General features: G+C 44.7%; 1 protein-coding gene across 3 annotated transcripts in view; it reads left to right on the top strand.

The window, feature by feature from the left end:
• Window positions 1-27,249, top strand: part of NUP214 (nucleoporin 214) — an 88,216-nt gene that overhangs the window by 48,448 nt on the left and 12,519 nt on the right. For 2 of the 3 annotated variants that reach the window (XM_054584215.1, XM_054584213.1), the window contains exons 25-31: window positions 5,729-5,807; window positions 7,008-7,086; window positions 9,661-9,751; window positions 11,794-11,855; window positions 12,360-14,183; window positions 15,888-15,958; window positions 25,821-25,977. In XM_054584215.1, coding sequence (XP_054440190.1) covers window positions 5,729-5,807; window positions 7,008-7,086; window positions 9,661-9,751; window positions 11,794-11,855; window positions 12,360-14,183; window positions 15,888-15,958; window positions 25,821-25,977 — 2,363 coding nt within the window. The remainder of the gene's footprint in view (window positions 1-5,728; window positions 5,808-7,007; window positions 7,087-9,660; window positions 9,752-11,793; window positions 11,856-12,359; window positions 14,184-15,887; window positions 15,959-25,820; window positions 25,978-27,249) is intronic. The other variant, XM_054584214.1, reaches the window with a different exon arrangement.

Here is a 27,249-nt window from a genome sequence, read left to right as displayed (position 1 = left end):
ATTTGTTATTTCATCCATAAATATTTGGAGAATTCACTAGTGAAGCTGTCTGGGAAGTCAGTTTCTTAAGTAGATACAGGACGAGTCAGCTTGTATACTTCTTGAGTGAACGCTGGTTGTTTATGCGTTTCAAGAAATTTGTTCTTTTCATTTGAGTTGTTGAATTTATTAATATGAAGTTTTTCATAATGGTCACTGATTATTATTTTTTAAAAAACGACTTTATTTATTTATTTTTAGACAGAGGGAGGGAGGGAGAGAGAGAAGGAGAGAAACATCAGTCGATTGCACAACACCAACTGGGGACCTTACCCACAACCCGGGCGTGTGCCCTGACTGGGAATTCACCCAGCAAAGTATTGGTTCACAGGCTGGCACTCAGTCCACTGAGTCACACCAGCCAGGGCTTATCCTTTTAATGTGTATACAAATTCATAATCGTTTCACTTCCTTCTTTCCTGCTGCAGCAATTTATGGGGTATTTTTTTCTGATCATTCTAGCTAAGTGTTTATCACATTCATTAATCTCTAAAAGAACCAGCTTTGCATTTCATTGATTTTTTTTCCCCCTATTATTTTTCTACTTGATCTTTATTATTTCATTTTTCTGTTTGCTTTGGATTTATTTACTCTTTTTCCCCTAGTTTCTTAAGGTGGAAGCTAAGGTCATTGATTTGAATTCAGTCTTTTCTAATACTGGCATTTGGTGCTATAAATTTCTAAGAATTGCTTTGGCTATACATCCCACAGATTTTGGATATGTTATGTTTTCATTTTCATTCAGTTCAAAATACTTTTGATTTTATTCTTTAACACACATGCACACACACACCCCCATAGGTTATTTAAGAGTTTTTTAAGTTTCTAAATAATTGGACATTTTCTAGTTATCTTTTTGGTATTGATTTTTAATCGAATTCCATTGTGGTCAGAGAACATCCTTTGTATGACTTCAATTCTTTAGATTTATTGAGACTTTTTTTGTGGCCAAGAACTGGGACCAGCAAGGTTTTTCTCAGGGGGCTATACAGTAAATATTTCAGGCTTGCTGGACTTAGTCTCAACTACTCAACTCTGCCATTGTGGTCCGAATGCATCCATATTCAGTGTTCCACCACAATACGTAATGAATTGACATTACTGTGTTACAGTAAAACTTTACTTACAAAAACACAGGCAGCTGGACCTTGGTCTGTAGTTGGCTAGCCCCTGATCTCGACTGTCAGTCATCTCAGTAAATGTTCTCTGTGCACTTCAAAAGAACGTACCTTCTCTTCTTGTTGGTTGGAGTGTTCTATAAATGCCAGTTGTGTTAAGGTGGTTGATAGTGTTGTTCAAGTCTTCTCTATTCGTAATGATTTTCTATCTACTTGTTCCATCAGTCATTGGAGAGCGGTGTTGATAATTTCAGCTGTAGTGGATTTCCTCATTTTCCTTGCAGTTCTGTCAGGTTTTGCTTTATGCTGAAGTTCTTTTATCAGTTGCAGGATTATTACATTCTCTTGATGGCATGACCCAGTTATGACATTACAAGGTGACCCTCCTTTTCCCTGGTAAGGTGATTCGCTCTGAAGTCTACTTTATCCTGTACAGGGGGGGGCGAAAGTAAGCTTAGAGTTGTGAGTAAGTGAAACAGAGTATATTCTTGTATTATTTATTAATTATTCTACTATTTTCCACACAAACTATTGTAAACCTACTTTGCCCCACCATGTATAATTTTAGCCAGTCCAGCTTTCTTTGTTTAGCGCTACATGGTGTATCTTTTTTCTGTCCTTTTATTTTGAACCTTTTATCTTTTTGTTGGCTTGTAGCACTGTTATTTAAATGGTGTAGAGTGTACATGTTGAACTTATAACAGTCAGCCTTCAAGTGATACTACGCTACTAAATGCAGTGTAAGAATCTCACAACAGCGTTCTTCTGTTTCCTCCCTGCCCCCTCTGTGCTCGTGTTGTTGCGTATTTTACTTCTACCTGTGTTATAAGCCCCACGACACACTGTCATAAGTTGCTGATTATCTTTTAAATTGATCTAAATAAGAAAAGCCTCCGTGGTTTACCCACGTAGTTATTCTTTCCGGTGTTATGCATCCTTTACTTAGTCCCAGGTTTCCATCCGGTGTGGTTCTCCTGCTTACAGCACGTCCTTGAACATTTCTTGAGGTATAGATCTGCATTCTTTCAAGCTTCATGTGTCTGCCAAAGTCTTTATTTCACCTTTTGAAAGATGGTTTCACCAAATAGAGAATTCTAGGTTCACAGTTTTTCCTTTTTCTTCAACTTAAACATGTTGCCCCACTTTAAAAATAAAAACTGCACTAATGACCCTAATCTTTAAAAACCTTTCATCGTTTTATTTTTCTTATTACAAATGTTCCTTGTAGACATTTATAAAAGCCAGTTTAAAGAACAAAATTAAAATCACCTTTATTCTCACCACAAATGTTTAATCACTATTTACATGTTAATTCCTCTTTATTCTATGAAAATTTAGGGGAGTTTTTTAAGTAAAATTAGAAAGTATGCTGTTTTGTATTTCTGTTTTTCAGCTTAATCATGAAACTTAATTGTTAACATTTTTTTACATCATTATAAATTCTTTTTAATAGAATCCCATTTTTATATTTAATATACGTGATTTAAGTTGTCATTATTAGACATTCATGCAGGAAATGCAGTTTGATTTTGCAAACTTTTAGACGCTGTTTTGGAGACAATAGTTGACAGTTACAGTCTCCATTGACATAAAAAAAATTTTTATTGAACTGATAGCTTTTTTCCCCCTCCACCGACCGACATTTGGGGTTGCTCCTCTCGTGTTGCTACTAGCAACACCAAAATAAATAATTTCACATATAGATCATTTTGCACACTTGCAGCTATAAATGTTGGGTGAATTCTCCAGCATGGGACTCCTGAGTCAAAGGCGATATCCACACATGGGTGTGTATATGTACATGTATGTGATTTTGATAACTGTTACCAAGTTGCCCTCAGTAAAGGCTGTGTCACTTTATCTTCCCGTAAGCAATATGTGACAGTCTGGTTTCCCATGTCTTTGCCAAGATCCTCTAACTTACTATCGTACTTTAGTTTTACTGTCAGTCTGATAGGTGAAAAAATGAACTGATAGGTTTTGTTTTTAGTATCTTCTATTATTTTCTTTCTTTTGCTCTCCTAATTCTGTTTGTTTCTTTCGTTGCTCTTAGTAAGTAGTCCTGTCTCCGTACTTGCCTCACCTTTAAATTATTACCAAAAAATTCATAGTTCATGAAATACTTAACTTCAGTAGCTTTCACAGTTTAGATTCACTGTGTCAAATGTGAATATATAAAAAGACATACATAATAATGATTCAGATTTACCAACATAAAACATAACCAGGTAGGTCTTGTTTTTGAAGCCCTTTAAAATGTCAAAATGGGTAAAAGAATTAGTAGTTGGCCCCTTTCACAACATTATATGAATATTTACCTTGTTTAAGTTCATTAAAATTCAAGGGACCACCAAGAAAGGGCTTGTGTGACATTTTAATGCTTCACAATCTTCGCTTGATTTTATAATTGTGTATGGAGCACGTGCATGTGCATTGTTCTGCCTGCGCCCATGAGTTGTGCCGATGGGGTGCACCAAGAAACAGGAAAACACAGCCCTTCTGTGCTCGAGACATTTCTTTCATGTCTATCATATTGGAAAATTTCACCTACAATAGTTTGTTGCTATTTATCAAAGTGGCCTGGGCACTGGAGAGTCAGGAGAGCTTAGAGACTGAATTATGCTTTTCTAAGAACTTAATTTGACGGCTCTAGTCACTGGGTGAGTCTGTCACCCTCTTCCACAGTGCGGCCCTAGCTTTGCCACATGTCCCTTGTCGGGTCAGGCAGTACGTATATGTCGACAGGAAGCTCTGTTACAGCGCTGCTTTTCTTGTGGTCCTTCGATTTCAGCTGTAAATAAGAGCATGCCCCCCGTGAATTTCAGAGCTCTCTCAGGCTGTGCTGCCAGCAGGGGGGATGCAGGCGTTCCAGAACACGACAGCTCCAGGCGTGGCTTTCCCACCTCCTCTGGACCGTCTCCAGCTGTTGAGTGCCTTTGTGCTGGTGCGTGAACAGGCACGGTCTCGGGACGTGTTTGGGGAGAGCACCGTCTTCTCGGTTTGCTTGTGGATCGGGTGGGCCCGCCTTGGTTGGCTTGCCAGCTGCTGGCACTGCACGGCTTTCCTCTGCAGGGCTGGTACATGCCCATGTGCAGGTCCTAGGGATCCTGACGGTGCGTTTGGGGACCTGCGATACCCAAGAAATTTATAGCATTATAACAAGTAGATAGAACAGTAGTTACACCCAGGCTGTGTTGTGCGTGATTCAGTGTGCCACCATGTCATGACTAAATTCTAGGGGCAAAACATGTTCCAAAATTGGATAACTCATTGCTTCTGTTTTTCCTTCTAGTTTCTTTTTTGCTTTCCTTTGAGTTCTCATGGAAGATTTTCATTTCCCTCATGAGTCTCGTGAGCTCAAGCCATCTCTGTGCCCAGGTCGCCGAGTCTGCGCAAGCACTCCCCGGTTCTAACGGTCCCACTCACATGTTGCTCTCCTCTGCCCGACGTGTGGGGGCGGGGGGCGGGGCGCGCCGTGCCCACTGGGTAGCAGGTCTCAGGAGGGGAAGTGTTGCCCCAAAGCCACGCGTTTACAGCCTCTTCTGTCTGCAGTAGAAAAAATAAAGGGGATTTTGTTTCACTGAAAGTAACTCCACTTTTCTTCTCTTTCAATCTAATAACCTTGGTTTGGGAAGGCCTGTTTTATTCCAACAGAGAACTCGGAGGTGCTTGTAAGATTTTTGTTCATTTTTTTTCTATGAAGGATGGGCTTATATTTGTCTTTGCTCCTCCGAGTTAATTTTTTGATGAAAAGGTACTAATTCTCCTAACTTTAGGAAGGGTTCTGAAAAATATATAAGATCCTATAGCTACTACTGCTATACATACCAGTCAAAGTAGCTTAGGATTGAGCACAAATAAATTGATGGAAGAAGTTGCTCCCAAGAGCCACCAGTAGAGCTTTCATCGATGGTTGCATTATTTTTTTCCCTCACGTGTTAGCACTTAAGTAACTATTGAAATAATTGTTTTCTGCTTCTTGTGTTCCGGGGTAACACAAGATGAGGAGAGCCCTTTCTACAAATAGCGGCTGTACATTCCACTTTATAGGGGAGGTGCAGGTTGGACGTGGCACAGCGGTGCGCCCAAACCTCTCGTGTGCGGCCTGGCAAGCACTGGGCCCCTGGGGGGTGGTCCTGGGAGAAACTGAGCGCTCTTCGAGTAACGCCTTCGAGCCTCGTGCAGCGGCAGACTCTCTGCAGCCCATCGATTCTGTGAACGTATTCAGGAGTCCCCACATGGCCTAGGAGTCCCCACATGGCCTGGGACTGGGGAGAGCCTGCGGGGCGGGTGCAGAGGGCTTGCTCTCCAGATAAGAAAGGCCCTCACACTGAGTGGCACTTTTTTCTAGGGTTGCAGGAAGAAAATAAATGTTAAGTTACTACTTTGACTTTTATGTTAAAGACCCGAACTTCATTTAAAGAATTTATTCTTCAATCTGAAAACTGTCAAGTGTCATTGGCTAGGGTCCAGACATCTGTATTCTGCCCCAAATTCGTATCTGTTGGACTGAAGGTTGGCCCCAGGATTGACTGTGGTTTTCTCTTGAGTGTGCGCTTTATGCTTTTCAGGTCTTCGGGGCCCTACTCTACGGCCAAGGCACCTCACCCCGTGCTGACCCCAGCGGCCGCTAATAGCCAAGCCAAGCAGGTGGGTTCCTCTTTGCGTTGTTAATGGTCCTGCAGCATAACGTAAGACAGCCCTGTTTTTAGTCCTCACTTCATTTTAGATGAGCTGTAAGTGTGACAGAGACCTGCCACCCTTCTCCCACGGTTTATGCCAGTCTTGACCTGCAATGGGCTGGCCAGGGCCTCCTGTGACCTTCATGGGCCGCCTGGCAGTCTGCTTGTGGTCACCTTGGTCATCGCTCTTATGCCTTATATTTATGTGGGCATTTGGATCCACGGTTACCGTCATTTGACATTATCTCATTGACCCACGCAACAGCCACGTGCAGGAGACCAGTGCAGACGTGCACGGCCACTGAGTGGTGTGCCAGGCGGGGGCCCGAGCCTTGACTGCCCTGGTCCCTGCTCGTTTCGCAGCGCCTCTCAGCGTCGCTGTCTGGAGGGGAGCCCTTGCTTCCTTCTGCGGGCCATCTCTCAGCACTCGTACTACGTAGTCCGTGATGTTTGTTAGGTCTCTTTTCAGGCTTCTGCCTCCTGAACATTGTCTCTTACCAAAACAGGCCATGTCGTCAACAGCTAAATAATAGGAGGTGGCCGAGAGGTACATCAGACTGTCCCTGCAACTTTTCCTGGGAAAGCCTGGTTTCTCCGCTGCTCTTACATCTCCCTCTGAGAAGAGTGGTGTTAGGCGGTGATTGAGATTGACCATGAGAACTTGCCTATTGTGAGTTCTCGAGCTTGGCTCTGCTCTCTCCGTTCCTTATTTTCTTGTGGCTTAAAATGACGTTGAAGCAGTTAGCATTTGGTTATTCTTCTGGAAGGTTCCATGTTCACTTTAGTGGACACAGGTTAAAGGATCAGTTGCAACAAATGAGTAAAGAAACATTAACTGGAGGTGGATAAGTTGACGAGTTTTGCCTTTTCAGCTTATTATAAGTTTATTGAGAACCAGAACTCATTTCATGCATATACTGCTTTATTTATTTGTCTACCCAGTAAATCCTCCAGTGTCTTTAATGTGCGAAGCACTGTGCTAGGCACTGAGAAAATAGCCACCGGATAGACAGCATGGCCCTGCCTTGTTGGCACTTGCAGAAAGAATATTCCGTCCTCTGATACGATCTTGGGCTTATTATAAACTGTGTTATCATTTTACGTGCTCCTTTATCCCACGGGTGGTGTGGCCTCCCACACATGCTTGCCTGTGCTCTCTCTCTCACAGGGATCGCTGATAAATTCCCTAAAGCTGTCTGGGCCCACGGCAGCCTCTGGACAGTTGTCATCTGGTGATAAAGCTTCAGGTCAGTGTGCATTTCTGTTCTAGAGAAAGTAAAGGCGAAAGATACGCTCCACCATGGAGTTTATGGTTCTGAATCACAAAGGCAGTCCACACAGGAAATCAGGTAAAAAGACATCATGAGGCCTTGGTTGGTGAAGAATCTCAGGAAATTCGCGAACCCTTCAACAACTCTGCAGGCTGCTGGGACTTGAGAGCAATAGGCCACACCTTCCTTCAGGTCTTCCCAGACAGGAGCCATAGGGTTGCCTGCGCCCGCCTTGTGGGATGATCAGTTGGAGAAGAGTGGATTGGAACAAAGAGTAAAAAGTTCTCTCAGTTTGCAATGACGATTCAAAAGCCAGTGAAATACGGAAAGTAAAATGATGTCTTAAATTTCAGAGTAGATGTAATGCCAGTATTGAAGGTTTTATGACTCCGCATACATCCGACAATCACTCACACATAATTATTTACCAGAATTGGTTTTACCCTACGTTCTCCGACCAGGCATCCGCATTGCCCGTGGGAACTTGAAGCAAGAACAGGCTTTTATGCAGAACCGAATTCTGATATGGGCTCTTCCTCAGCAGCCCCTGCTGCTGGCTCCTTTCCTGTCGCCCACTTTATGTGGGATGTGTTCCGTGCTGCTCCAGAGATCTCGTGCCCTCCGCAGTCCTTCGTTTTCACCGCACTCTGGACTCCAGTTTTTATTTTGATTCATGTTTTCAAGTGGGCCTTCAAGCTAATGCTGTTAGACTTGCTGAACCTCAGTATTAGCGGTCTGTTTTCCCTAACCTCTCCTCAATCATACGCTCATCTGACTTACTCCGTAATCAGAAGCTTTCTCTTGGATATTGGCTGTATCTTCATTATCTATTCCCTGCACTGAGAAGAAGCATAAGCTGTATTCCAGAATTTGAATTAGTGCAGAACTGTAGTTGTTGTCATTTGTGCTTCACATGAGAGGATGTATGAGGTACTTCTTGACATGGATCTAAAGCGTTGGATTAGAAGGAAAATTTTAGTGGAATTGAAAACTTTTGAATCACCTAGGGTTCAAATGAAGAAACTTGTTCCCATTTCTGGCTAATATTTTGGAAAAAACTTTTGAAAGATCCTACGTCCTGACTTCTTTCAAGAACTTCATTGGAGAGTTCTTTTACTCCTAAAATGAAGAGTCAAGGCTCTCTAAGGAACTTTGCTTCATGCGTGTCTTATGCAGTTAGCATGACCTGCAGAGAAGCTTTGAGATCATTGAGTGGCGACAGTGAAATGATCTCTCATTGCTGGATGTTTACTTCTCTATTCACTCATTGGATAGTCCAAAATAAAGGAGGTTTTTTTGGGGGGGGGGGAGGAAAATTTTCCTGAGAAATACTATTTAGGAATTTGCCAAAAATTTCTTTTAAAAACCATATCTGGAACCTCTATAGAATGGTTCTCTTATTAATTGATCATGGAAACACCTTCACTGTTTTTCTAATAATAAAGTATTACAGGTGCACAAAGGAGTCTTAAGGTGTAGCGATAGATAGTGTAGCAAGAGAGAGTTGCCCAGTATGTTCCATATTCCTGAGATGATGACCCTCAACCATTTGATAAGTGTCTCTTGAGGTTCCTTCACTGTTGTTTTTTTAAACAACAATAGGCATATCCTGCCTATGTTGGTTTGTGACCACTTCTCCTTGTCCCTCCCGCCTTCCAGCAGGCGCCCCGCCCATCTGTGCAGTCTGCGGCGGCGCTCCTCCCACCTTTTGTGGGGGCCCTGCTCAATTCACCGGTGCTCTGCCGGCAGGTCAGGTGGTTTCTGATTTTCCAAGATTATAAGCAACGCTGCATTGAATATCCTTGTGCACACCACATTGTCTTATAATAGTTGTAAAAATAGTTTTGCTGATATTTATCTCATACTTAAAAGGAAGGGTTTTTTTTATTGTGTGGTTGGGCTTTTTTAAACGTAGTTTTCTCATTCCCCTCCCCCCTTAAAAGTAGAGTATTTGGGAAAAGGCTGAAGATAATACCCCAAACTGTTAAGTAGCTGCAATGAAATTGAGTGTGGGGAGGATGACAGGTCACACTTCTAACTTTCCGTACTTCTCTGTATTACAGCAATCACGTATTTCCTCCATAATTTTTCAAAAAGGGAACTTGTAACTTGTTAAATACAAAAAATACTACTATGGAAAATACAGAAATGTAGGGAGAAAACAAATAGCCATGAAGTCACTACTCGGAGATATTTCGTTAATATAGCCTATTTCCTTTGGGTTTTTTTCCCCTTCGGTATATACTACTTTTTAATAACTATAGAGCTCCTTGGAAAGCTTTAAATTTTAACTGTGCTAGAATTATTTTGATCTCTTTCCTGGAAAGGAAGTGTGGCAGTTCTGGTTCGGAATGAACGTTGTCAGAGCCGGAGGGTGGGATCAGAGACCCTGAGTGTGCCTCCGCCAGGCCTCCCGGCTGAGTGGAACACACCCACGCAGGGCCCGCAGGCCTGAGGCCCCTGCACACTGCCCGGCTGTGGCAGCTGCACACTGGAACCAAGTCTCTGGCTGGCTTTCCGTAATGTCCTTATGTTTTTCCCCCATTTCAGGGCCAGGTGCGACCAAGGTGGAACCTGCTGCAACTTCCGCCCCGTCTGCAGTCGGGCAGCTCAGCAAGGCTTTCTCATTTTCTTCATCAGGGTCAGTAATGAGCTTAAATTTTGTGGCTCTTCACTAGCAACCCTAATAGAGAACGTCCCCAAATCTTACCGTCAGTACAGTGCTTATTAAATGTACATGAGCCCAGAGTTCTTATCACTGCAAGAGTACATCAGATGATAGTGGCAGCAGCCTGATGTCCCAATGTAAACCTGTTTCCCCCTTTCAATTCCAGTTGGTACATGTGTTATTACATATGTACTTGTTTTGGTGTTTAGGATAAGCCTTTTTGTCTTTGGGTCGTTGGCCTGTGTCAAATTCTGCAGCTGATCTGGTCTGTCCTACTGAGTTAGTTTCATTCCAGCACCATTTGGCATAGGCCGTGACACTTGGATCAGCTTCACTGCACTGAGAGGCGCACACACTAGACTTCTGAGAGGCAGCGGGCGTCACCCTTTGAGGGAGTGGTGCGTGCCGACACCTCTGAGGGCTGCACAGCGTCTTCTCCCTACAGAAGGGGGTTAGACTCCGCGCTGCTGAGATGCACACCTGCCGGAAGGCTTTTTGCCTTTGAAGGGTGGTGCATTCAGTCCCAGTCGAAAAGCCTCTTAAGCTCTTTTAGTCGATACGGAATCATACTGACCACACACTCCTATGATGTTATAAAAATGCTTCTTGAGCATTTTTCAGCCCTAAAACATTAAGAGAAAAAGAGGATGTTAGGATTTGCGAGGGGAAATTATATATTGTTTCCTCTTTGCTGTGGATTGTTATGTTTTATACAGGGCTGGCAGACGTAATGCCCGCCCGAGTGTGATTGGGAGGGGGACGTGGCTCTGGCTCGAGATGGACAGCAAATGAACATCTCACCTAAGATGTCATATGGTGCGCTTGAGTGTGATACTGTTACAGCATTACATGCTTAGGATTTTGTAATAAAGGATTTTGTAGTAAAAAAGGGGCATTACTTGTACCAGATCCTGTACTTCCCAAAGGTACTTCAGAGCAAATTTTAAAGAATAGGCTAGTGCCAGGAGTTAGTGCATCTGTTACAAATGCTAATAATTAGTCTTCTGTGAGCTGATATTCTCCTTCCCGTTTTTAAAATAGGCTATTTAGCCTATTTTAGTCATTTTAAACCTGCTCTGCAGGAACTCACCCAATGACCCAAACTGTAGGTTTGGGTCATTGGGTCAATGGCTTACGTCCGTTAGATAAAGTTTCTTCACCAAGGTGGAGGCAAAGAAAAAGGGTTTTTCTCAAATGTGACAAACCATTTAGCACACCATTTTAGATGGTCTTCTGTCCATTTGATGAAGGCCACGATGGGTAAAAGAAAATCTAAATTTTTACATTGCTTATTACATTTGATATGACTGGTTCCTTACATCTTAAAGTTCTATCACTTTAAATTTGCTCTTTGCACTTTTATCACAATAACTAGTCTGTTCTGCTCACACTTGGGCTGAATTTTTTTTCTTTGGCTGTGATGTCTTTACTCTCAGTATAAAGAAAATGTACAGAAGGAGAGAGATGAAAGGGGTCAGAAAAGGTTTTGAGACGGATATTCCCAGCCCAGAATGAAGAGCTGTGTCCGAACAGCAGGGACGGTGGCTTCTATGTCAGGCTCCCCATCTGCTCCCCTAGTAACGTGCCTCCATGCTGGCGGGCCCTTTGGTGCTGGGGCAGATTATGAGAGTTTCTCCCTAATCCAGCCTGTCTTGTTCCCTCCACTGGGCGGACCGTCTGCTCTAGCCACCGCTCCCACGTGCACATTGCTGTGTGTCCACTACTGCTCCTTCGTCCTCCTTGGAGTAGGTTCCCTTCCAGCCCCTGCCCGGGAAAGCCCAGCTGCCCCCCACGGCTTTCTCGGCCTCCGCCCCCGCTTGCCTCCCCACAGACTGCCTCTCCCGGCCGAGGGGCCCTGACGCAGCCTGGCTGCCTTGCAGAGGTGTGCTTTTTCCTCTTTGTTTGTCTACTGGATTGTGAGTTCCTGCAGAGCAGGTTGTGTGAGTGCACTATGAAATGTAACATTAAAAGGAGAGTCTGGTGCCTTGGTAGTTACCCTCTTCTTTCTCTCCTAGGACTGGCTTTAATTTTGGGATAATTACACCAACACCGTCTTCTAATTTCACTGCCGCACAAGGTATGGTCCCTGTCACACAGCATTACTTTTATCTTCCCCCTAAAAAAGTGTTGGGGTTTTTATAGAGATGCATTGACATTTTACTTGCTGCTGAGTCTTGCCTAAAGTATTTGTTGTAAATTTAGTCTTGATATTATCCATGCGAATAGGCTGGTCCATAAACCAGCACGGTGCCAAGAATGTTACCAAGGAAAGCACATGCAGAGGAAAACAAGGGGAGAGGTCTTTATCTCTCTTTCGGCACGATATGCTAATTTTATGTACTGTAGACAAGGCGTAGGTCTTGCGACGCCGGTCTGGAGAAGAGCAGCTGTGCCTCTCGCCGGTGAGCTGCCTCACGCGGCTCCTGCTCTGCAGGCGTGCGCTGTCCCCTCGGGGAAGGCCGCTGTTGGAGCGGCGTCTCGGGCTGCGTCAGCAGGAGAGGCTTTGGCTTAGAAAGAGTGGAGATGTGACGGTCATATTCTGCTTCATCCATCCCATTTCCTAATTTCTTTGTCTTTCTAGGGGCAACACCCCCTGCTAAAGAGTCAAGCCAGCCAGACACATTCTCGTTTGGTGGGGGAGGCAAACCTTTACCTGAGACCATTTCTGAAAGCTCGTCTCCCTCAGCAGTGACAACAGCATCAAACACCCCCGGAGCTGCCACTGCCCCTCCAGGAGAGCCTGCTCCTCCGAGTGGCAGGTCTGCAGTGCCTTCTGGGATTGCTCTCTCCACCCCTCCCAGCAAGCTGGAAACTCCGCCGTCTAAGTTGGGAGAGCTTCTATTTCCAAGTTCTTTGGCTGGTGAGACTCTAGGGAGTTTCTCAGGACTGCGAGTTGGCCAAGCAGATGATTCCACAAAGCCCGTCAGTAAGGCTGCATCCACAGGCCTGACGAGTGCACAGCCCACCAAGACTCCTCTTGTCCCCTCGGGGTTTAACTTCGCTGGCCCTCCCACCATAGGCAAGGCTGCAGAGCCTCCTGTGACCTCCTCAGGGACCGCCACCCCAGCGGTGCCAGCTGCCGGCACCAGCACGAGCGGAGCCTCGACAGGTGTCTTCGGCAGTCTGCCCCTCACCAGTGCGGGCTCCTCGGGGTTCATCAGTTTCAGTGGCCTGTCTCTGAGTGGTAGCAAGACCAGTTTTTCATTTGGAAGCCAGCAGACGAGTAGTGCAGTGTCCTCATCTGCCCCGCCATTGGCCACCACTGCCACTCCCTATCCCACGTCATTCCCCACAATGTCATTTGGTGGCCTCCTGAGTTCAGCATCTGCTCCCACCCTACCTGTGTCCTCTGCTCAAAGCACAGAGGAGGCGACGTCATCATCTTTGCCCGAGAAGCCAGGCAGCAGCGAGCTCTCGGCATCAGCAGCCTCGCTTCTCGGGCTGCAGCAGGCGGCCCCGCTTCCCCAGGCTCCCCTGCAGACTCCTGACTCCACTAAGAAAGAGCCTGCCCCTGCCCAGCCTGCAGGCAGCAGTCCCGGCCCCGCAGCAACGAGCACCAGCCTCCTAGCGCCCCCTGCAGAGGCCACGCCAGCAGCCACCGGAGTCCCCGACATCAAGGCAGAGCCAGCCTCTCCTGCGTCCTCCCTGTCGGTGCCCGGGCAGACTGCTGTCACAGCAGCTACAACCCCAAGTGCGGGCCCTGTGACGGCAGAAACGTCAAGTGCCCCCACAGCCACCAGCGCTGTTTCCAGTGTTGCCCCGAGCCCAGCTGCTGACACGGTGGTGTTTGGGACTGTCACTTCTGGCTCCTCTGTCTTTACCCAGCCACCTGCTGCCAGTTCTAGCTCAGCTTTCAGCCAGCTCCCCAGCAGCACAGCCACCGCCCCTTCGGCCACCGCTGTGTTCGGGCAGGTGGCAGCCAGCACCGCGCCGAGCCTGTTTGGGCAGCAGACGGGCAGCACAGCCAGCACAGCGACTGCCACGCCGCAGGCCAGCGGCTCGGGGTTTGGCAGCCCAGCGTTCGGCGCCCCGGCCACAGGCGTCTTTGGCCAGACGGCCTTCGGGCAGTCCCCAGCCTTCGGGCAGCCGGCAAGCAGCGCGGCGAGTGGCTTCTCCTTCAGCCAGCCTGCATTCAGCTCCGGGCCTGTCTTCGGCCAGTCCGCACCCTCCACGTCCACGTCTACCGGCGGGAGCGTCTTCGGTGCTTCCTCAGGCTCCAGTAGCTCCAGCTCTTTCTCCTTCGGACAGTCATCCACCAGCACAGGAGCGGGGGTGTTTGGCCAGAGCAATCCCCCGGCCTTTGGTCAGAGCCCTGGCTTTGGGCAGGGGGGCTCTGTGTTTGGAGGCACCTCGGGCACCACCACGACAGCATCATCCTCGGGGTTTAGCTTTTGTCAAGCTTCAGGTAAGCATTTATGGAAGGTTTTTACCTTGTTCCCCTCTGTATTACTTGAAAAAATTGCAACAAGTCAGTATTACTGCCATAGTTAAAAGGGGAAAAGGGGGGAAACAAAAACAACTCCGTAAAGTCAAGAAGGGAGCGTCGAGTGCTGGTGGCCTGGGAGTTCTTCGGCCGAATCGCTGTAGCTGCAGAGTGGCTGTCTTCAGCAGGCCTCCACTCTCCTGGCCAACAGGGTGCCGATGTCATGGCAAAAAAAGTGAAGCCTAAGATCATGGCGAGTGATGAACGAGTCATAAAGAGGAGCGTTTTAATCAGAAGGCGCTTCAGAGGTCATGGTGTGCAAAACTGTCCAGCCGTAGGATGGCTAATCTGTCACCGCTGAGTGCTCGCAGAACCAGAACTGTGCCCGGGCCCTGGGCCACAGCCCTCCCGGCGCTTTCTGTCCGTTCCGATGCCATCTTTCTTGCTGGAAGGGCAGACGACAACATTTGAAAAGTTTGGTCTTTTTGATTTTCAGTGTTGTCATTTAAAAACAAAAATGAAATAATTACTTTTAAAGCAAGTAAAATGTGATCCTCCTGCTGCACATCCAATTTTAGCAGCTCCTTTTACTTTTAGAAGTTAGCAGCAGAACAATTGGAAATCTTTATAAGTCTCACTTCCCAGTGGCTTCTTATGAAAGGCATTTCTTCTGAAAGTAGACTCATGGGAAAACAAGGATTATTGATTGCTTGGTGGACAGGATTCCATGTAACTGCTAATTCATTCCTTTGGTGATAATTTATTTGAAAATGGTTCCTCACTTACTAGAGAGGAAGTCTTTCCTTCCCTTCCTTCAACCAATGTTTGTTCAGCCCCCACTGAGCTTGAGTCCAAGGACCCAGGGGTGAGAGGCAGCCATGAGGCCAGCGGCCAACGCCGGTGACTCAGCTTAGAGGTTGGACAGAGGAGGCCTTGTGAGTCTCAAGGAGTAGGACCTTCAGCCCTCTCTCCACATCATCCTTTGTTCAGTCAGAACCTGAGGATCCTGCATACACACATGTAGTCAAACCATTCCTTCATAATTAGACGACTCTGAAGTAACCATCTTTCATACAGTAGCCGTGGAGAAGCCCCTGAGCCGTCTCTCTAGCCCTGGCCGAGGATCAGACACCTGCCTGAGCACCTCTCCCCCTGATAGAAAGGAGGCTGGAACTCCTGCCTCCCAGCTCCTTCGGGCAGGCCTCTCATTTTACCATGGGGCTGTGCCTGGTCCTCCCAGGGCCTGTTCAGCCCAGCACTGCGGCAGTGTTATGCCATGTTGAAGAGGGACAGACTACCCTGGAAGAACCTGGTCTTGAAGATTAGGGGAAACCAGGGAGTAGACATGTGAGTGATAGTCATTGGAAAGACCTCTTGGCAGCTGACAATCTAGAGCACAGCTCATCCAAAAGCACACTGTCTGCTCTCTACGCCCTGGGTGTGGCAGGAGACAGGATTCAGTCTTTGGGACTTTGGAATTTATACTATGAGAAAGTGTTAGCAATGCAAAAATATCTTTATTTACTCGTGATTTTCTTCATTTCTTAGATAGGAAGACAGATTTTATTCATGGGATGATGTATTGTGGGATATCTTAACATGTCCAGCAACCATTTACAAAAACAAACAAACACTGTAATGTTGTAAAAGACTCGTCTAATTTAAACTTTTGTTTTCTTTTTATAGGTTTTGGATCTAGTAATACTGGTTCTTTGTTTGGTCAGGCCACCAGTACTGGTGGAACAGTCTTTGGCCAGGTGAGTATATGTGTTGGCCTCTATTCATGTCAGCATCTCTCAACTCGTCCTGTTGTTCCTGCACACACTGTCATCAGTCCGTGTCGCCTGCCTGACTGCAGCCCACAGCTTGTGAGGCACAGGAGCCTCAGCCTTTGGTTTGGGAGGATCACCACGTTGTCGATCCTTCTTTAAAAGTGCACTGCCTGACTGGTGCCAGCCTTTGGCAAACTGGCCGATGGGCTGATCGGCTCCTTTTTCTAATTTTCTTTCTTTCTTTCTTTCTTTCTTTCTTTTCTTTTCTTTTCTTTTCTTTTCTTTTCTTTTCTTTCTTTCTCTTTCTCTCTTTCTCTCTTTCTCTCTTTCTTTCTCTCTTTTCTTTTCTTTTCTTTTTAAGGTCATTAAGCTGAGAATGGTTGTTGCCTCTTTAAGTAGGTATTTAAACAAAAAGAAGAAGAATATGTCAGAAACCCGGTCTCCTTTTGGTGACCTGAGCTACTTTATTTTGTATAGCTAGTGGTTTATCTGTGTGCTAGGTGTGGTTTTAAGTGCTTTATGCAGATTGACTCCTGTAATCATAGTACTTCTGTAAGGCAGGTGCTGTCAGGTCCCATTGGACAGATGAGGCCCCTGAGGACCCAGAGGTTACCGCTGCTAGGTCGTAGGGACCCCACGAGGAATCCTTCTGAGGAAAGGTGCTCTGGTCTACCGGAAGTGACTGACTCGCTGAAGGTGTAGTTGCCATTTGTCCCCTAGTTAATGAAGTGCTAGGCGTGTTATTTGTCTTTATACGTCTTTAGGAAGAGATTTCCTGCATCATCTTTCTCCTTCGAAGATGGGCTCTGCTCTAGTCGGGATCCTAGGCAGAGAGAGCTGGAGCTTCTGATCTCCAGTTTCTGGTGACGAGGGTCAGAGTTTTCAAATCAAGTTCCCCACCGAAAACAGCTAAAAATGCTGGATAAAACATAAGAACTGTAGTTTTTAAAGCACTGGTGGGCTAATAAGGTATTTTGCCAAGCCAAATTAAAAGGAAAACGGTAACCTCTGGCAGTGAATGGAGCGCAGAACCCAAGTTTGCCCTGAGAGCTTTTACTAATATTAGAAAATTTGAATGTCCTATTTTAATAACGTGGAAGGGCAAACGAACAGAAATCACTATTCAAGATATGCACAGAGGGAGCGATCCCACAGTGAGCTGGGCTCCAGGAGCTGCAGTCTCAGCCTGTGCGCATGGTCTGGCATGGTCCTTGAACTGTGGGGTCTGCAGCGGTCTGGCAAAGGCAGCAGGCACTGAAGAAAAGTAACTTTACTCTCAGCCTCAAATAATTAATTTCATTCAAATACAGTTGGCATACAGTATTATATTGGTTTCAGGAATACAACATAGTGATTTGACGTTTAACTATCTTACCATGTGCTCACCACACTGAGTTTGGGAACCCATCTGTCAGCATGTAAACTTAACTGCACTATTATGGGCTGTATTTTTTCACCTCAAATAATTTTTAAAGACATTGATTCCCATACCTAAGTTAGTCACAAAAGGAAACAAGAAACTATAATCAAGAGCCAGAAAAAACCTCAGACACACAGAGACTTCCTGGAGCAGCAGTGTTCAGCCTTTTCCATCTCATGGCACCCGTAAACTAATTACTAAAATTCTGCAGCGCACTAGAAAATGTGTGTTTTGCCGATCTGACCAAAAAAAAAAAAAAAAAAAGATATAATTGTGATCCATTCATACCAGACATCTCTTGTAGTGTTGGCTGTTGTCATTTTTTTATTTGACAGTCTAAGGGAAAAGAGGTCAGTGCCCCTGACTAAATAGTGACATATTGCATGTTTTAAAAATTCTTGCAGCACACCGGTCTAAAATCACTGTCCTAGACTGTAAAACAGCTATGTTTTACAGGTCTAAAAGAAATAAAAGACAAACTTGAAAGTACCAGTAACGAATGGGAAATTACAAGAAGTGTCATAGCACCTTTGAGAAAGAACTTACTAGAACTTACAGAAAAATATAATAACTAAAATTTTATATTAGTAGATTAGACCCAGGTGAAGAGAACAGTAATATACTAGACCAAGGATCAGCAAACTTTTTCTGTAAAGAGCCAGATAGTAAACATTCTGGACTTTGAGAGACTGGTTATGTTTCCATAAAACTTGATTTACAAATACAGCAGACTGAACCTGGAACTAGAAAGTAGTTCAGATTAAGTTATCTGGACTCCATCATGGAAGATGCAAAAGAAAAGAAAAATCCTAGCGGGGGAAACCCAGCATGTATTTAATGAAAAGGAGGAGCAAGAGAAAGAATGTGTGGCAACATAAGAGAAAAAGAAATTTCCAGAACCAATAGAAAAGAGTAAGCCACAGATTTGGAAGTCCAACAAATGCCAGACAGAACATGTAAAAGGAAATTGATTCCAAGACCTATCATAGTGAAGCTGCAGAACTAGGAAGATAAAGTATTAAAAGTACTTAGAGAAAAAAGGCAGGTTACTTTCAAAAGAGCCATAGTTGGATTGACAGCTCACTTCTCAGCAGTGACACTGAAAGTCCAGAGACAGCTTGTCTACCTGGGATCTCAAAACCCAGCAGCAACTGTTGTTACAGAATGTGATCGAAGCGTTTTTCAGACAGACACTGAAAGAATTTATGCCAAGGAGGCCGATGGAAATTCTAAAGGCTATTTTTCAGGCAGAAGGAAAACTCAACCTCATTAAAATCACAGCTTTCTTAATTTTAGGGTAAAACAAGCCATGAAAGAGGGAAATTGTAGCATATTTAACCAAAAGAGTAATAGTATTCAGAAGATATAAAATACAAATCATAAAACTACACCCCCACCAAAATGGCTGAAATTGTAAAGACTGACAATACCTGTGGTGGCGAGGATGGCAGATGACTAGGAATACACACACGTTGCCTTTGGGGGTGAATTCACCTTTGAAAATTGTCTGATAGGATCAAGACTAAAGACACAAAATTCCTCTTGGTCCAGCAGATCCACTTCTAGATGTGGAAGCAGCAGAAGAAACGAGTGCCTTTGTTCAGAGGGTGTGGATTAGAATGTTCATAGCAGTTTATTCATAGCAGCTAAACACAGGAAACAATCCAAATGCTTACCAGCTGGAGATCGGGTGAGGTCGTGGTGGTGTGTTTATGCTGTGGAATACTACAGAGCCGTAAATAGAATGTACTGCCCCTGTGCAAAATAAAACGGATGCATCTCATGGGCATGGCGTTCGGTGCAAGAAGCCAGACATGAGAGCACTGTGTTGGGTCACGTTTACCTAAAGGGCCCGTATAGGCCAGAGTGAGCTGTTGTGGTAGAAGTCAGAACAGTGGTTACCCCAGGGCATTAAGCGTGGGGTACGAGGGAACCTTCTGAAGAGCTAACAATGCTAGATGTAGTGAACATTGAATGTTATAAACAATTATATGTCAAAATTCATTGAGCTCTCTATACATAAAATTCGTGAACTTAATAAAAAATGACAAAGAAAATAGGCAAAAGACTTTATTAAAAAGAGGAGTGTCGGTTGCCCAACTTCGTGAATGTACTTAATGTCACTGAACTTTACACTTAAAAATACTTAAAATGGCAAGTTTTATGTATATTTTGCAACTTCTTTTTTTTTTTTTTTTTACAAAAATTAGAAATGGGGAGAGGACAGTGAAGGACTAATAAACATATTCAAATTAATTAGTAATACAAATTGAAACCACAAAGAGATGGGGGTTATTGTTATGTGTATAGAATTTTTGTTTGGAATGACGAAAAAGTTCTAGAAGTGGATGGGGTGATGGCCGCACAACACTGGATATGGTCAGTGCTGGTGCATTGTGCTCTTAAAGACGTCAGTTTTATATTAGGTATATTTACCACAATAAAAAAATAAAGGAGATTAAAAAATTATTTCCAAAACAGAAAAAAATAGAGTCAAAAATTAAATTAACAATTACCAGTGGCCAGGCGGAGGGAGAGCTGGGGACGTAATTGTTCAGCCTCAGCTGTTACAGAATTTTGGTTGCAGTGATGAAAATGCTTTGGAAATTGATGGTGGCGATGGTTGTGCAACACTGTGACTAGAATTAACGCCACTGAGCTGTATGCTTCGAAAAGAGTAAAATCGCAAGTTTTATGTGAGAGAGAGATGTTTTCTAATTTCATAATGCAATATACCAAAAACCACTGAATTTTTTACTTTAAATCAGAGTTCTGTGGTATATGAATTATATCCCAATAAAGCTGTAAAAAAACAAAGCAAAACTGGGATCTGAAAGACTTGCATAACAGTAATTTGTTCAGTGTAAAAATCCTCCCAGTCCACCTCCCACACACGCACTTTTGCTAAGAAAGAGGAAGTAAAGGCAGGACTGGAAAACGGACGAGCTTGTTGTCCTGCAGTCTCCCTTTGCCTGGAGCTGTCGAATCCAAAGGTGAGGCTGCAGCCCAGCTGCCTCGAACCCATAGTAAGACAAATAGCATCAACTAAACCCGGAGCAAAGACAGTGAGGCTGGTGCGCCTGTTGCCATCCAACTCCACGCTTGGTGAAATCTGAGTGGCTGCCTCCGCATTTCAGGATTCAGGTGAAAGAAGGCTCTCACACGCTAGAGAAAACATTAGGCTTTCTTCAGTCACTGCGCAGCTGTTCTTTTATGTACAAAGACCAGTATGCCACCCCCCCGCAAATAATTGTGTAACATATGAAGAAACAAAAATAAAAGGGGACCTTACGGTCATATTTTGGAAATCAGCAAACAACAGCCTATAGATGATCCAGATATTGGAACTACCAGTCAAAGACTTTAGAGTAACTATTATAATCAAGGATTTATAAGAAAATAAGGGAATAGTTGATAAGGCATCTCAGGAAACAAATGGGAATTACAAAAACAAATAGAAAGTCGTGATATGTATCCGAAGATAAAATCTAGTATCTGAAATAAAAAAATGATTAGGATAACAACAGAGTGAGTACTATAGGAGAACAGAGAACTTGAAGACATGTCAACAGAAATTATCTAAAATGAAGCACAGAAACTAAAAAAAAGATAGAACATTAGTGACGTGTGCAACAGTATCAGGCAGTCCATTGCTCTGGTAATCAAAGAGTCCCAGAAAGAGAGGAGACAGAATGGGACAGAAAATTATTTGAAGAAAGTGGCCAATCTTTTTCAAATGTGTTGATACAGGCCTCCACAAATCTAAGAAACTCTGTGAACCCCAAACAGAATAAATACTAGAAAACCACAACTAGACACATCGGAGTTAACCTTCTGAAAACCAAAGGTTAAAAGAGGAAAATTTTTTAGATTTTATTTATTTTTGGAGGGAGGTGAGGGAGGGAGAAACAAAGGAAGAGAAACATCAACTGATTGTCTCTCGCACACACCCTGACGGGGGACCAAACCCACAACACAGGCTTGGTGCCCTGCCCAGAAATCAAACCCGCAGCCATTCATTTTGTGGAATGATGCCCAACTAACCGAGACGTATCAGTCAGGGCAAAAGAAGAATTTTAAAGTAAAATATCTTTGCTGCCTGGGAGGAGACCAATGGTCCTCAGCATCGATTTCGTCCCCAGGGGAAATCTCACAATCACAATATGTGGAGACATGGCCCTCATGAAGGGGGGATTCTACTAGCAGCTAGCGGGTAGAGACCGGGAACTGCCCAGCCCAAAATGTCAGGAGTGCCAGTGTTAGTGACCATTAGGTAGGTAAGGATTTCTTAGAACATAAAAGAAGATTGAAAAACCGGACTTCATTAAAATTACAAACTAATGCACATCAGGAGACTTGTTACAAAATGAAAAGGTAAGGCATAGACTGGGAGGACATATTTATAACATCAAACCAAAGGATGTCTGTCTACAATATACAGTGTGGGGCAAAAAAAGTAGGTTTGTGTTTGTGAGTACACCGGAGGTTTTATTCTTGTGTTTATTATTTTCTGTATGAACAACTGTAAACCTACTTTTGCCCCATCCTGTATAAAGAGCTCCTATGAATCAAAAATAAAAGGACAACCCAGTTTAAAAAAATAAAGTGCTTGGACAGATACTTTACGAAAGAGGATACGCAGGTAGCCGATAAACGTGAGGGAACTAGCTCAGCATCCGCGGTCGTCAGAGCAAGGCACGTTGGAACCGCAGCGGGGCACTGCAGGGCGGCCGGGCTTGGAAGAGGCCTCGAGCGGTGATTTTCCACCTTTGCGCCGGAAGAATTCTTAAAACGTGCAACACCTGACCATTTAGTCAGACCCTGGCCGCCTTTCCCTTAGCTTGTCAGATAAAACGATGACAGCAGCCAACACAATAGCCATCCAGTGTGGATGAATCAAAATTATTTTCTTTCCATCAGTCAGGAAAAAAGATACAGATTTTTTGGTGTCCCAGAGAATGTTAGCAATTAATTAGTTTGTGTGTGCCAGGAGGTGGCCGAAGGTTGAAAATCGCTGCCCTAGAGCGGCTAGATCTGTGAACGCGTTGCTGGTGGGAGTGTAACATGGCGCAGTCATTCTGGAAGATCACTTGGCAGTTCCTTAATAAGTTAAATATACACTGATTTTATGGGTTAGCAATTCCAGCCCTAGATACTTACCCGAAAGAAAAGAAAATACATGTTCGCAAAAAAGACTTCTGTCAGCATGTCCATGGCAGCTGTTCCCGACAGCCATAAACACTGGTTGCCTCGTCCAGCAGCGTGCTGCTTAGCGACAGAAAGGGAAGAGTGATTGGCAACAGCAGTTAATGGAGACGAGTATACAAGGAATATGTTGGTTCCAGCCAGGTCAGCTAGGCCAAAAAAAGAAGGAAGGAAGGAAAGGAAAGGCATCCAGACTGGAAAAGAAGAAGTAAAATTATCTGCAGAAAACGTTACCATGAAAATCCTAAGGAATCGAGTGGAAAATTGTTAGGACTAATAAGTGGGTTCAGCAAGTTTGCAGGACACAAGATCCATTTATAAAAATCAGTTATTTTACCTGTATTTGCAGTAAGCCATCTCAAAGTTAAATTAAGAAAATTTCATTTTTACTAGCATCAAAAAGTAAAAATACTTAGGAATAAATGTAACAAAAGAAGTGTAAAACACATATTCTGAATACTAGAAAGCGTTCAAAGGAATTCAAGATCATCTAAATAAATGGAAGGATGTCCCATGTTCATGGATCGAAAGATTTAATATTGTCAAAATGACAGTACTTAGCTAGTAAATTACAGAACCAGAACTATCCACACTAATCATTTCACGTAGGAATTAGTGGTAAGACAGACCGAAGTATCTCTGCTTGATAGCGAGAGTCAGCCTTGATTAGCACAGTTTAATTGCAGATTACTTGAACTACTAAGAAAAGAATAAAACAGGATGATTAATCAGGCAACATGATTTAGGTTAGATATTTAGGAAACGCCTTTCTGAAGAAGGCTTATAAACATCTCTTTTTACACCTGTTTCTCTGAATTGGGATCATGTCAGGCTCACTCACTGAGATTGGTTGAAGGGTCTCTGGTGTCTTTTTGTAAAGATGAGCCGCCAGAGACCTCTGTGTGTGTCTGTCTGTCTGTCTGTCTGTCTGTCTCTCTCTCTCTCTCTCTCTCTCTCTCTCTCTCTCTCGTATTGTCCCTCATCAGTTGTTGAACAGATCAGGTGCTTTGTCCTAGAAACCCCCTGTGGGTGCGCTGGAGGCTCCCGCCATAGCCTACTGCCAGCTCACTCCTCTGCCCTTGGCGCTTCGGGGCGGGGTGGGCTGCCTGGGTCCCGAGGCTTGATGAGACTCAGATTAGATTGTTTTTGTGTTTTTTTACACAATATTATAAGGCTGGGTCTTGAATACTAACTCACTATTTAATGATATTAAGGAAATCGTAAGGATTTTGCAGACATGACAGTGATGTATAGTTTATATTTTAGAGGTTTATGAGGGAAAATCAGTGGATGAGAGGCAGTAAAGAGGGGTATAAACTCAAGTGGCTATGAGTTAATTCTCAAGGCTGGGTGGATGGGTGTGGGGGGGGTTCATTATATGCTTCTGTCTAAATTCTGTACATGTTTGAGATTTTCCGTAAATTAAAGTGGTAAAAGCAATTGTGGCAATTAAGATAAACGGGATTTTCTCTAACCCATTTATGAGGATGTAATAGCTGTCCGTTCACTTCCACTTCAGTGACATGATCTATCCTTTCTAAGATGCCCTTTGTTTTTCAAGTTAGGTTGAGCCATCTGAAATTGTTATTTTTTCTGAGGGGCAAAACTGTCTGTACACCAGCAGTGTCCAGGATTTCAGTGTGATGCACAGAAGCCACGTAAAAAACGAGTGTTTTCTACATGCACGTACTAGTTGTCACATCTTCCTTTCAAAGTTAGTTTAGTAGTTACCAAAGCCTAGGTGGTTATGATTGGATTCGATCCCAAGTTTTAAAAAGCTGTCACTCATTATTAAATGGTAGTAAACTGTTACTGTTGGTTTTTAAAGTTGAAGAAAAGAAAAAGTGAAAGACAAGCAGGTACATGGAGTACATTGCCCTCAGGTAAAAATCAGCTTGTTTTCCAGGTAGAAAAGAGCAATGTGACCCTACCGAACGGGGGAATGATGAAAAGTGGTGTTTAGACGTAGGCAGGGCCAGAGCACGTAGATAGTCTTTCATAGAGTTTTTAAACAGGAGTGATCTGACCACCCTGGGCAAGCGTTACTCAGGCCGCTGCTGGACGCAGATGGTTAGTGAGGCAGAGCACCGAGGCGCAAAGGGAGGGGAGGGGCTTCGACCAGGGTGCGGCTGTGCGCCACCCGGGCGGTGGGAACACACAATGTTTCTGAGGGGTCCCCTGGACGTTGACATCCCCTGGAGGGATTAAATGATGTTCAAGTGCTCAGGGAGAGCCTGGCACATAGAAAGCACTCGATCGTTGGTCCGTTACTGTCGTCGTTCCCATACTGCACAGCAGCTGCTCTTTGAGCGTGTAATTGCGTTTCAGCACTGTCCTAAAGCGCGCTGCGCTCCCTTGCTCGTTCGCTCACTCAGCATTTTGAGGTGAGTGGTCTGTGATCCCATTGTACAGAGGGTGCCTTCTGCACCACCCTGCCCTCCTTGGAAGGGGGTTCCTGAAAGTTCTTAGATGCAGCGACCCATTTCTAAAAGCCCATTCTCTATGTACATGGTCAGCCAAGGAGGTTGTCTCACACTTAACTCTGATGTTAATGGTCCCTCCGACCCAGCGCTGTGGTCTTCCTCCTGGAACCAACTTCCAGACACAAATAAAGTGTGTGATAGCAGCGTGTACCCTAAGTCAGCAACATCTTCTGGATGTAAGATTTGCAAACCTAGACAGAATTCAGCGGTGGTCATCCCTTCAACAGTGGAGCTAATTTGAGCTGCTCTCTGCAGCGCTGGGAAAGTCATTATGAAGTGAGAGTACACACCTGGGGAGAAAAGACAGTCTAAGTCACTTATGAGCAGTTGCCCATGAGTTCAGCCAAAGACTAGAGGAATCAAAATAAGAGGTGCTCATAATAGCCTAGAAACGTTTTTATATGTTTTCATTTGGGGAGTCTTGAGTGGTCTATTCTCTTGCCCGTGGCCTCTGTCAGCAGAGCCCACAGGCAGCGGGAGAGAGGCATTTAGAGTGCCCACCGACCACACATCGTGTTTCAGTGGACCCCGAACATGGCCTAGCTGAGCGCCTCAGGTGTGTTGGGGGGCCCTGTGCAGAGCCCAGCCTCTGAGGTTGTGAGCGCATCCGTACGAGAACTAACCAGACCTCTCCTGCTTCCCCGCATGTGCCAGCTGAGCGCGCCTCCTGTCCGCAGACGTGGCCTGCGTGGCCAGTGGCCTCTCCTCCCATCTCGCTTCCTGCCCTTTTGTTTTTCAGCAGCCCTCATCTTCCAGTGGAAGTGTGTTTGGGTCTGGAAGCACTGCAAGAGGGGGAGGGTTCTTCAGTGGCCTTGGAGGGAAACCCAGCCAGGACGCAGCCAACAAAAACCCATTCAGCTCGACCAGCGGGGGCTTCGGGTCTACAGCCACCTCAAGTAAGTTGAGCAAGTGTTCCCAGTCCCTTCACCCCCTAATGCCACTGTCATCCTCATGGTGTTATCAGTGCTTCGGTGACAAGGGTGGAAAGGAAAGGAAAGATCTAGAAAGCCCATTTAAAATATCTACCCCAAAACAGTGTGATCTGTTTTGATCTTGTTTTTTTACTTCTGGTCTTTTAATGAGATGTCCCATATAATCACGAAAAGACATCAGAACCTCAGGGAGAGGGATGTGATGAATTAGGGTTGAAATGACTTGAAATGAATGCCAGCAGACAGCATAAAGGAGAGCAGCAGAGCAGCTGGGTGTGCGGAGGGGCACATCTGGGCTTTCACTGGTGTAGTACTCGTTTTGAATTGGATTTAAATCCAGCTGCTGTAGAGCAATGTCACCCAAAAGTTGAAGCCTGTGTGATTTCTCAGGTCTTATATTTTTATCTTCTTTCAAATGACGCTGTATCCTTCTGCTGACTAATTTTTTAAATTCATTGGTGATCTGTCTCTTCGTGGTTGGAAATGAAAGAAATGGATTTGTTTAAATCTTTAGTCCATATCCTGCTGCTGATGGGGGCTGACATGGGGAACTGGGAGCCTGTCATCTTTGTCTCAGCTTCCCTCGTTTCATGTGCTGCACAGAAGCTCGTCTCGTCTGTGGTGCTGCCCAAGGCCTTAGTGACTCGAGACTGATGTCCTACGGACAGGGCAAGCAATTCCTTGTAGTTAAGAGCAAAGCGCTCTATCCTGAGTCTCCTGGATTCACACAGATCCGTTGTTTTGATGTCATTCTCCATCTGGTAATAGAAAAAGAAAGCTCACCCTGGCTAGCGTGGCTCAGTGGATTGAGCACCAGCCTGTGAACCACCAAAAGGTTGCAGGTTTGATCCCCGGTCAGGGCACAGGCCTGGGTTGCAGGCTAGGTGCACAGTTGGTGGCGTGTGAAAGGCAACCAATCTATGTATCTCTCATACATTGATGTTTCTCTTCTTCTCTTTCTTCCTCTCATCCTCTCTCTCTAAAAGTAAATAAACAAAATCTTAAGAAAGAAAATTATGGTGGAGACATAATACCTCTTAATGTGTAATACTATGTAATCAGAAATTTTTATTCTTCAGCTTTCAGTCTGCCAGGAGGAATTTAGAACTCTAGAATGAAGGGGTCTTAGAATTCAAGTCCAATAGTTTTCATACACTGTTTCCACAGATGAACTCAGAAGCAGGGGCCAGACCCAGAGACACACCTGGTGCTCTTCCCGCCTCTTCCAGGCAGCCT

This window comes from Pteronotus mesoamericanus, unplaced genomic scaffold (genome assembly GCF_021234165.1).
Source record: "Pteronotus mesoamericanus isolate MK-2021 breed Mesoamerican mustached bat unplaced genomic scaffold, CSHL_Meso_final contig_78, whole genome shotgun sequence".
Lineage (NCBI taxonomy): Eukaryota > Metazoa > Chordata > Mammalia > Chiroptera > Mormoopidae > Pteronotus > Pteronotus mesoamericanus.
The sequence above is the reverse complement of the archived record's forward strand: the minus strand, read 5'-3'. Positions and strand labels throughout refer to the sequence as shown.